The 12,742-nt window shown below is 36.0% G+C and overlaps 1 protein-coding gene across 1 annotated transcript in view; it reads left to right on the top strand.

The window, feature by feature from the left end:
• LOC133610588 (relaxin-3 receptor 1-like) overlaps positions 1-10,518 on the top strand; it is a 70,851-nt gene extending 60,333 nt beyond the window's left edge. The window contains exon 3 of the mRNA XM_061966996.2: positions 9,203-10,518. Coding sequence (XP_061822980.1) covers positions 9,210-10,418 — 1,209 coding nt within the window. The 5' untranslated portion in view covers positions 9,203-9,209 and the 3' untranslated portion in view covers positions 10,419-10,518. The remainder of the gene's footprint in view (positions 1-9,202) is intronic.
• The last annotated feature ends 2,224 nt before the right edge of the window (positions 10,519-12,742 follow it).

Below are 12,742 nucleotides of genomic sequence, written 5' to 3'. Positions count from 1 at the left end.
TTTTTCTTAAAATTGTAGGTTTCGGGTGAAACCTACACACTTTGTAACACAAAATGTAATTGTTTTGCAAAACTTATGTGTGCTGTAGTTTGTGTTTTCAATAATGTATATATATATACATATACATATATACATATACATATATATTTCTTTTGTCAAAATTACAGGTCATGGATGAAAAAATAGCCCTCTGCAAAACTCAATTGTCCACTCCACTTCAACATTTCATTTATCAGAGTTACTTGTTTGATTTGCATTACGGGTCTATTTTTTTACTCAAACGTCCACTGCAGTGGGCGCTTGTTCTCAGGGGATATTTTTTTGCTTTACTGCTTGTTTTTAAACAATTTCTAAGTTTCACACACTCAGTGAATAACTACGTTTATTTACTAAAACCCTTTCAGTTTTAACAAGGTTGTGATTAGCGATGCAACAATTATACATTTTGACTGCATGATTATAGCCTGAGTAACAAACACAGTTTCATGATTATCATGCATTGATTAATTTCAAAACTAACAATGTATCAAATCACATAAGACATTCTCTAAAGAGTGTGATGTGTTATTTATTAATGTTGGAAATAAATGTACCTTAATCAAATAACAGAAAATAAAAAATAATTTACATATATACATGCATGTACATATATACACGTACATGCATGTACATATATACGCGTACATGCATGTACATATATACACGTACATGCATGTACATATATACACATACATGCATGTACATATATACACGTGCATGCATGTACCTATATACACGTATATGCATGTACATATATGCATGCATGTACATATATGCATGCATGTACATATATACATGCGTGTACATATATACATACATGTGCATGCATACATGCATGTGCATGCATTTACATTTATACACGTACATGCATGTACATATATAGACGTACATGCATGTACATATATACATGCATGTACATATATACATGCATGTGCATATAAACATGCATGTACATGCATGTACATATATACATGCATGTACATATATACATGCATGTGCATGCATTTACATTTATACACGTACATGCATGTACATTTATACACGTACATGCATGTACATTTATACACGTACATGCATGTACATTTATACACGTACATGCATGTACATATATACACGTACATGCATGTACATATATACACGTACATGCATGTACATATATACACGTACATGCATGTACATTTATACAAGTACATGCATGTACATATAGACACGTACATGCATGTACATATATACATGCATTTACATATATACACGTACATGCATGTACATATAGACACGTACATGCATGTACATATATACATGCATTTACATGTACATGCATGTGCATATATACATGCATGTACATTAATACACGTACATGCATGTACATATATACAAGTACATGCATGTACATATATACATGCATGTACATATATACATGCATGTGCATATATACATGCATGTGCATATATACATGCATGTACAATAATACACGTACATGCATGTACATATATACAAGTACATGCATGTACATATATACATGCATGTACATATATACATGCATGTACATATATACACACGTACATGCATGTACATATATACACATACATATATACATGCATGTATATATGTACATACATGTACATATATACATGCATGTACATATATACACGTACATGCATGTACATATATACACATACATGCATGTACATATATACATGCATGTACATATATACATGTATGTACATATATACATGCATGTACCTATATACATGTACATGCATGTACAAATGTACACGTACATGCATGTACATACATACATACATGCATGTATGTATGTACAAATATACATGCATGTACATATATACATGCATGAACATACATAGATACACGTACATACGTGTATACATGTACATGCATGTACATATATACATGCATGTGCATATATACATGCATGTACATATATACATGCATGTGCATATATACGTGCATGTACATTAATACACGTACATGCATGTACATATATACAAGTACATGCATGTACATATATACATGCATGTACATATATACACGTACATGCATGTACATATATACATGCATGTACATGTGTACATGCATGTACATATATACACATACATGCATGTACATATATACATGCATGTACATATATACATGTATGTACATATATACATGCATGTACATGTATATAGGTACATGCATGTATATATGTACATGCATGTACATATATACATGCATGTACCTATATACATGTACAAATGTACACGTACATGCATGTACATATGTAAACGTACATGCATGTACATATATACATGCATGTACATATATACATGCATGAACATACATACATGCATGTACATGTATACATGCATGTACATATATACATGCATGTACATATATACACGTACATGCATGTACATTTATACACGTACATGCATGTACATATATACATGCATTTACATATATACACGTACATGCATGTACATATATACAGGTAAAAGCCAGTAAATTAGAATATTTTGAAAAACTTGATTTATTTCAGTAATTGCATTCAAAAGGTGTAACTTGTACATTATATTTATTCATTGCACACAGACTGATGCATTCAAATGTTTATTTCATTTAATTTTGATGATTTGAAGTGGCAACAAATGAAAATCCAAAATTCCGTGTCACAAAATTAGAATATTACTTAAGGCTAATACAAAAAAGGGATTTTTAGAAATGTTGGCCAACTGAAAAGTATGAAAATGAAAAATACAATACTCAATACTTGGTTGGAGCTCCTTTTGCCTCAATTACTGCGTTAATGCGGCGTGGCATGGAGTCGATGAGTTTCTGGCACTGCTCAGGTGTTATGAGAGCCCAGGTTGCTCTGATAGTGGCCTTCAACTCTTCTGCGTTTTTGGGTCTGGCATTCTGCATCTTCCTTTTCACAATACCCCACAGATTTTCTATGGGGCTAAGGTCAGGGGAGTTGGCGGGCCAATTTAGAACAGAAATACCATGGTCCGTAAACCAGGCACGGGTAGATTTTGCGCTGTGTGCAGGCGCCAAGTCCTGATGGAACTTGAAATCTCCATCTCCATAGAGCAGGTCAGCAGCAGGAAGCATGAAGTGCTCTAAAACTTGCTGGTAGACGGCTGCGTTGACCCTGGATCTCAGGAAACAGAGTGGACCAACACCAGCAGATGACATGGCACCCCAAACCATCACTGATGGTGGAAACTTTACACTAGACTTCAGGCAACGTGGATCCTGTGCCTCTCCTGTCTTCCTCCAGACTCTGGGACCTCGATTTCCAAAGGAAATGCAAAATTTGCATGGTTGGGTGATGGTTTGGGGTGCCATGTCATCTGCTGGTGTCGGTCCACTCTGTTTCCTGAGATCCAGGGTCAACGCAGCTGTCTACCAGCAAGTTTTAGAGCACTTCATGCTTCCTGCTGCTGACCTGCTCTATGGAGATGGAGATTTCAAGTTCCAACAGGACTTGGCGCCTGCACACAGCGCAAAATCTACCCGTGCCTGGTTTACGGACCATGGTATTTCTGTTCTAAATTGGCCCGCCAACTCCCCTGACCTTAGCCCCATAGAAAATCTGTGGGGTATTGTGAAAAGGAAGATGCAGAATGCCAGACCCAAAAACGCAGAAGAGTTGAAGGCCACTATCAGAGCAACCTGGGCTCTCATAACACCTGAGCAGTGCCAGAAACTCATCGACTCCATGCCACGCCGCATTAACGCAGTAATTGAGGCAAAAGGAGCTCCAACCAAGTATTGAGTATTGTACATGCTCATATTTTTCATTTTCATACTTTTCAGTTGGCCAACATTTCTAAAAATCCCTTTTTTGTATTAGCCTTAAGTAATATTCTAATTTTGTGACACACGGAATTTTGGATTTTCATTTGTTGCCACTTCAAATCATCAAAAATAAATGAAATAAACATTTGAATGCATCAGTCTGTGTGCAATGAATAAATATAATGTACAAGTTACACCTTTTGAATGCAATTACTGAAATAAATCAAGTTTTTCAAAATATTCTAATTTACTGGCTTTTACCTGTATGTACATGCATGTATATATGCACATGCATGTATATATGTACACGCATGTACATGCATGTACATATATACACATATATACATGCATGTACATATATACATGTACATGCATGTACATGTATACATGCACATGCATGTACATGTATACATGCACATGCATGTACATGTATACATGCACATGCATACATGCACATGCATGTACATGTATACATGCACATGCATGTACATGTATACATGCACATGCATGTACATGTATACATGCACATGCATGTACATGTATACATGCGCATGCATGTACATATATACATGCACATATGTACACATACATAAATACATGTACATATACAGTATACACATACATATATACATGTACATACACATATATACATACATGTACTGTACATACACACGCATATATACATACATGTATATGTTTATATGTACACATATACACATGCATGTACATATATACATGCATGTACATATATACATCTATGTACATATATACATGCATGTAAATATATACATGCATGTACATGCATGCACATATATACATGCATGTACATATATACATGCATGTGCATGCATGTACATACACACACATATATACATACATGTATATGTTTATATGTAAACATATACACATGCATGTACATATATACATGCATGTACATATATACATGTACATGCATGTACATATATACATGCATGTACACGCATGCACATATATACATGCATGTACATGCATGTACATACATGTACATATATACATGCATGTACATATATACATGCATGTACCTATATACATGTACATGCATGTACAAATGTACACGTACATGCATGTACATATATACACGTACATGCATGTACATATAGACACGTACATGCATGTACATATATACACGTACATCCATGTACATATAGACACGTACATGCATGTATATATATACATGCATTTACATATATACACGTACATGCATGTACATATATACACGTACATGCATGTACATATATACACGTACATGCATGTACATATATACACGTACATGCATGTACATATATACACGTACATGCATGTACATATAGACACGTACATGCATGTACATATATACATGCATTTACATATATACACGTACATGCATGTACATATATACATGCATGTGCATATATACATGCATGTACATATTTACATGCATGTGCATATATACATGCATGTACATATATACACGTACATGCATGTACATATATACACGTACATGCATGTACATATATACACGTACATGCATGTACATATATACACGTACATGCATGTACATATAGACACGTACATGCATGTACATATATACATGCATTTACATATATACACGTACATGCATGTACATATATACATGCATGTGCATATATACATGCATGTACATATTTACATGCATGTGCATATATACATGCATGTACATATATACACGTACATGCATGTATATATATACAAGTACATGCATGTACATATATACATGCATGTACATATATACACGTACATGCATGTACATATATACAAGCATGTACATGCATGTACATATATACATGCATGTACATATATACACGTACATGCATGTACATATATACACATACATGCATGTACATATATACATGCATGTATATATGTACATGCATGTATATATGTACATACATGTACATATATACATGCATGTACATATATACACGTACATGCATGTACATATATACACATTCATGCATGTACATATATACATGCATGTATATATGTACATACATGTACATATATACATGCATGTACATATATACACGTACATGCATGTACATATATACACATACATGCATGTACATATATACATGCATGTACATATATACATGTATGTACATATATACATGCATGTACCTATATACATGTACATGCATGTACAAATGTACACGTACATGCATGTACATATGTAAACGTACATGCATGTACATATGTAAACGTACATGCATGTACATATATACATGCATGTACATATATACATGTATGTACATATATACATGCATGTACATGTATATAGGTACATGCATGTATATATGTACATACATGTACATATATACATGCATGTACCTATATACATGCATGTACATATATACACGTACATGCATGTACATATATACACATACATGCATGTACCTATATACATGTACATGCATGTACAAATGTACACGTACATGCATGTACATATGTAAACGTATATGCATGTACATATATACATGCATGTACATATATACATGCATGAACATACATACATGCATGTACATGTATACATGCATGTACATATATACACGTACATGCATGTACATTTATACACGTACATGCATGTACATATAGACACGTACATGCATGTACATTTATACACGTACATGCATGAACATATAGACACGTACATGCATGTACATATATACATGCATTTACATATATACACGTACATGCATGTAAATATATACATGCATGTACATATATACATGCATGTGCATATATACATGCATGTACATATATACATGCATGTACATATATACATGCACATGCATGTACATATATACATGCACATGCATATATATACATGCACATGCATGCACATATATAGATGCATGTACATATATACATGCATGTACATACATACATGTAAGTGCATGTACATGTACACATGCATGTACATATATACATGCACATGCATGTACATGTATAAATGCACATGCATGTACATGTATAAATGCACATGCATGTACATATATACATGCACATATGTACACATACATAAATACATGTACATATACAGTATACATATATACATGCACATATACACACATACATATATACATGTACATACACATATATACATACATGTACTGTACATACACACATATATACATACATGTATATGTACATATGTACATATATACATGCATGTACATATATACATGCATGTACATATATACATGCATGTATATATGTACATGCATGTATATATGTACATGCATGTATATATGTACATGCATGTATATATGTACATGCATGTACATATATACATGCATGTACATATATACATGCATGTACATGCATTTACATTCATACACGTACATGCATGTACATATATACACGTACATGCATGTACATATATACACGTACATGCACGTACATATATACACGTACATGCATGTACATATGTAAACGTACATGCATGTACATATGTAAACGTACATGCATGTACATATATACAAGCATGTACATGCATGTACACACATGTACATATATACATGTACATACATGTACATATATACACGTACATGTATACAAATACACACATGTACATATATATGTACACAGATACACATATACATGTACACACATGTGGCCATACATATATACACATCCATACGTACATATACATACATATGTACATACTGTATACATATACACATATACTGTATAAATATACACATACTGTATACATATACACATATACATATACTTTATACATATACTGTATACAAATACACAATTACTCCATACATATACACGTACATACATATACTGTATACATACATGTACATATATATATACATATACTGTACACATACATGTACATATATACATACATATACTGTATACATATACATGTAGATGTACATATATACATATACTGTATACATACACGTACATATATATATACACACATACACACGTACATATATACATTCACTGTATACATATACATATACATGTACATATATACATATACACGTACATATATACATATACTGTATACTTACACATACATATATACATACACACATACACACGTACATATATACATATACTGTATACATGTACATATATACATATACTGTATACATATACATGTACATTTATACATATACTGTATACATATACATGTACATTTATACATATACTGTATACATATATACATATACTGTATACATACACGTACATATATACATATACTGTATACATATACATGTACATATATACATATACTGTATACATATACATGTACATTTATACATATACTGTATACATATACATGTACATTTATACATATACTGTATACATATATACATATACTGTATACATACACGTACATATATACATATACATATACATATATACATATACTGTATACATATACATATATACATATACTGTATACATATACATGTACATATATACATATACTGTATACATATACATGTACATTTATACATATACTGTATACATATACATGTACATTTATACATATACTGTATACATATATACATATACTGTATACATATACATGTACATATATACATATACTGTATATATATACATGTACATATATACATATACTGTATATATATACATGTACATATATACATATACACACATATATGGCATGTTTTTGTCCCACGCAAGTTGTGCTGAAAATAACTTACTGGCATAACATCTGTCGATAGCAAGTAAGGAGGACTGAAACACTCGATATAGTGGAACCTTTTGCCATTAAATATTTGTGACCTTTTTAATCATTATAATGTATTAGATTTATGTAGCGTTTGTATGATAAAGCGCTTCACAGAGAACAGAGAACGGCCATTGTGTCTTGCCCAAGGACACAATGGCCGTGACTAGGATGGCGGAGGTTGGAATCGAACCTGGAACTAATTTGAGTTGCTGGCACGGCCGATCTACCATCTGAGCCACACCGTGGCTCCAAAGGGGTTAGGTGGAAAGACCGGTTAACCCTGGTTGTGACACTTGGTTACATGTCCAGGTATTCTCTTTCCGCTGTATGATGTGTTGAAGTACGTGAATTTGCGGTTCACCAGGATGGATATTTCAGCGCCCTACGACGTGACGGATCTTCTTTCAAGATGTAATTTGATTATCCGACTCTGCGGCCGACACTTGGCTCTAATTTGTTTATCTGACAAGACTAATGTAATTACACCTCAACTCCACTGCCTATTACGCATTCACAATTTCCTCTTGTCCTGGCGAGGACCGATGGCCGTCACCAACTTCCTTCTTTGATCCATGGCAGGCACAACATGTCCAACGGCGACTTTGAGAGACTGGAGCTGCTGCGACATATCCTGAATGTTTGCAGCGAGGAGCCGTCCTGTAACGCCTCCCAGCTGCTGCTGCTGCACAACATCAGCTCCTACCCGGGACTGCAGCTGGCGGGCGACGAGTCCCCCTGGCTGAGGGTCCTGATCTCTGTGGTCTACTTCCTGGTGGCCACAGCCGGCGTGGTGGGCAACGTGTTGGTGATGTTCCTGCTCTACTCCACTCGCACCGTCACCAGCGGCACCGTCAATTTCTTCGTCTTCAACCTGGCTCTGGCCCACCTGCTCTTCTCGCTGGCCTTGCCCTTCTGGGCCGTGGACACGGCGCTGGACTACAGCTGGCCCTTCGGCAAGGGCGCGTGCAAGGCGGTGTCCTTGCTCACCGGCCTCAACGTGTTCGCCAGTTGCTTTTTCCTGACCGCCATGAGCTTGACCCGTTACTGCTACGTGGCCACGGCGCTCAAGCCCGGCGCGTCCCTGTGCAGCCGCCCCTGCACCTCCCCCGTGGTCACCGCCTTCATCTGGGCCGGGGCTCTCATCGCGGCGGCGCCAAGAGGCGTGTTTGCGGACCTGAGCCGCGTGGACATTAGCAACGACACCGCCTGCCTGCTCCGTTTCCCAGACGGCACCGCCTGGCTGGGGATAAACCAGCTCCTCCGGGTGGTCCTGGGGTTCCTGCTGCCGTACGCCACCATCATCCTCTCCTACCTGCTCCTACTGCGCTTCCTCTGCCGCCACAAACTGAAGGGCGGCAACTCTCGCCGGAAGGCCGACGTCTCAAAGTCGGTGGCGGTGGTGGTCCTGTCCTTCTGCGCCTGCTGGTTCCCGTACAACATCCTGACGCTGTGGAGCGTCCTCATCCAACTGGACGTGGTGGACATCAGCCCCTCCTTCTACGTGGCGCAGACCTACTTCTTCCCGCTGGCCAACTGCTTGGCGTTCACCAGCAGCTGCTTCAACCCCGTCATCTACTGCCTGGTGCGCAAGGAGTACCGGGCCGCCCTTCGCAACGTCTTCTTCAAGCTGAGCCTGGCCGTCATGTCCAAGATGCCCTACGCCGCCAACGAGGGGCCGGAACCAGCCGGACAAATGACCATTCCTCTCAACAACGTGCCAAGTCGGACCAGCCAGTCGGACTCCAGAAGATACGCGCCGCTGTCAACGCTCCCCACGGTCGTCTCCACCGTATAAAAATGTTTTAAAACGAGTTCTTTAAGACATTTAACACAAACGCACTAATTCCCAACCACTGTGCCACAACACAATCAGGTGTTCACTTAATTGGTCATGTAATTTCCTTTTGCCCCCTGAGAGCCATCGTCCACCACAGTGGACATTTGTGTTTTGAATATCATGGCTATTTTTACCGCAATTTGTAACCATAGACATTTGTTTTTAGTCCATTTCTTTAATCAGAGTTGCACATTTTTGGAGAAAAAAAGCATTGAATTGTAAAACTTAGATGTCCACCACAGTGGACATTTGTGTTTTGAATAACATGGCTAGTTTTTCCGCAATTTGTAACCATAGACATTTGTTTTTAGTCCATTTCTTTAATCAGAGTTGCACATTTTTGGGGAAAAAAAGCATTGAATTGTAAAACTTAGATGTCCACCACAGTGGACATTTGTGTTTTGAATAACATGGCTAGTTTTTCCGCAATTTGTAACCATAGACATTTGTTTTTAGTCCATTTCTTTAATCAGAGTTGCACATTTTTGGGGAAAAAAAGCATTGAATTGTAAAACTTAGATGTCCACCACAGTGGACATTTGTGTTTTGAATAACATGGCTAGTTTTTCCGCAATTTGTAACAATAGACATTTGTTTTTAGTCCATTTCTTTAGGGTTAGGGTTGCACATTTTAGTGGAAAATAGCATTGGATTGTAAAACATTGATGTCCACCACAGTGGACATTTGTGTTTTGAATAACATGGCTATTTTTTCCGCAATTTGTAACCATAGACATTTGTTTTTAGTCCATTTCTTTAATCAGAGTTGCACATTTTGGGGGGAAAAAAGCATTGAATTGTAAAACTTAGATGTCCACCACAGTGGACATTTGTGTTTTGAATAACATGGCTAGTTTTTCCGCAATTTGTAACCATAGACATTTGTTTTTAGTCCATTTCTTTAGGGTTAGGGTTGCACATTTTAGTGGAAAATAGCATTGGATTGTAAAACATTGATGTCCACCACAGTGGACATTTGTGTTTTGAATAACATGGATAGTTTTTCCGCAATTTGTAACAGTAGACATTTGTTTTAGTCCATTTCATTAGTCATTTTGGGGGGGAATCGTATTGTTATATAAAAGGCAGACGTCCACTGCAGTAGACTTTTGTGTTTTGAATAACAACAGTAGAAATGTGTTTTTAGTCCATTTCATTAGTCAAGGTTGCACATTTTAGTGAAAAATAGCATTGGATTGTAAAACATTGATGTCCACTGCAGTGGACATTTGTGTTTTGAATAACATGGCTATTATTTCCGCAATTTGTAACCGTAGACATTTGTTTTTAGTCCATTTCTTTAATCAGGGTTGCACATTTTTGGGGAAAAAAAGGATTGAATTGTAAAACTTAGCTGTCCACCATAGTGGACATTTGTGTTTTGAATAACATGGCTAGTTTTTCCGCAATTTGTAACCATAGACATTTGTTTTTAGTCCATTTCTTTAATCAGAGTTGCACATTTTTGGGGAAAAAAAGCATTGAATTGTAAAACTTAGATGTCCACCACAGTGGACATTTGTGTTTTGAATAACATGGCTAGTTTTTCCGCAATTTGTAACAATAGACATTTGTTTTTAGTCCATTTCTTTAGGGTTAGGGTTGCACATTTTAGTGGAAAATAGCATTGGATTGTAAAACATTGATGTCCACCACAGTGGACATTTGTGTTTTGAATAACATGGCTATTTTTTCCGCAATTTGTAACCATAGACATTTGTTTTTAGTCCATTTCTTTAATCAGAGTTGCACATTTTTGGGGGGAAAAAGCATTGAATTGTAAAACTTAGATGTCCACCACAGTGGACATTTGTGTTTTGAATAACATGGCTAGTTTTTCCGCAATTTGTAACCATAGACATTTGTTTTTAGTCCATTTCTTTAATCAGAGTTGCACATTTTTGGGGAAAAAAAGCATTGAATTGTAAAACTTAGATGTCCACCACAGTGGACATTTGTGTTTTGAATAACATGGCTAGTTTTTCCGCAATTTGTAACCATAGACATTTGTTTTTAGTCCATTTCTTTAGGGTTAGGGTTGCACATTTTAGTGGAAAATAGCATTGGATTGTAAAACATTGATGTCCACCACAGTGGACATTTGTGTTTTGAATAACATGGATAGTTTTTCCGCAATTTGTAACAGTAGACATTTGTTTTTAGTCCATTTCATTAGTCATTTTGGGGGGGAATCGTATTGTTATATAAAAGGCAGACGTCCACTGCAGTAGACTTTTGTGTTTTGAATAACAACAGTAGAAATGTGTTTTTAGTCCATTTCA

This window comes from Nerophis lumbriciformis, linkage group LG11, assembly GCF_033978685.3.
Source record: "Nerophis lumbriciformis linkage group LG11, RoL_Nlum_v2.1, whole genome shotgun sequence".
NCBI classification, from domain to species: Eukaryota; Metazoa; Chordata; class Actinopteri; order Syngnathiformes; family Syngnathidae; genus Nerophis; species Nerophis lumbriciformis.
Note: the sequence above shows the minus strand (reverse complement) of the source record. Positions and strands in the feature narration are given on the sequence as shown.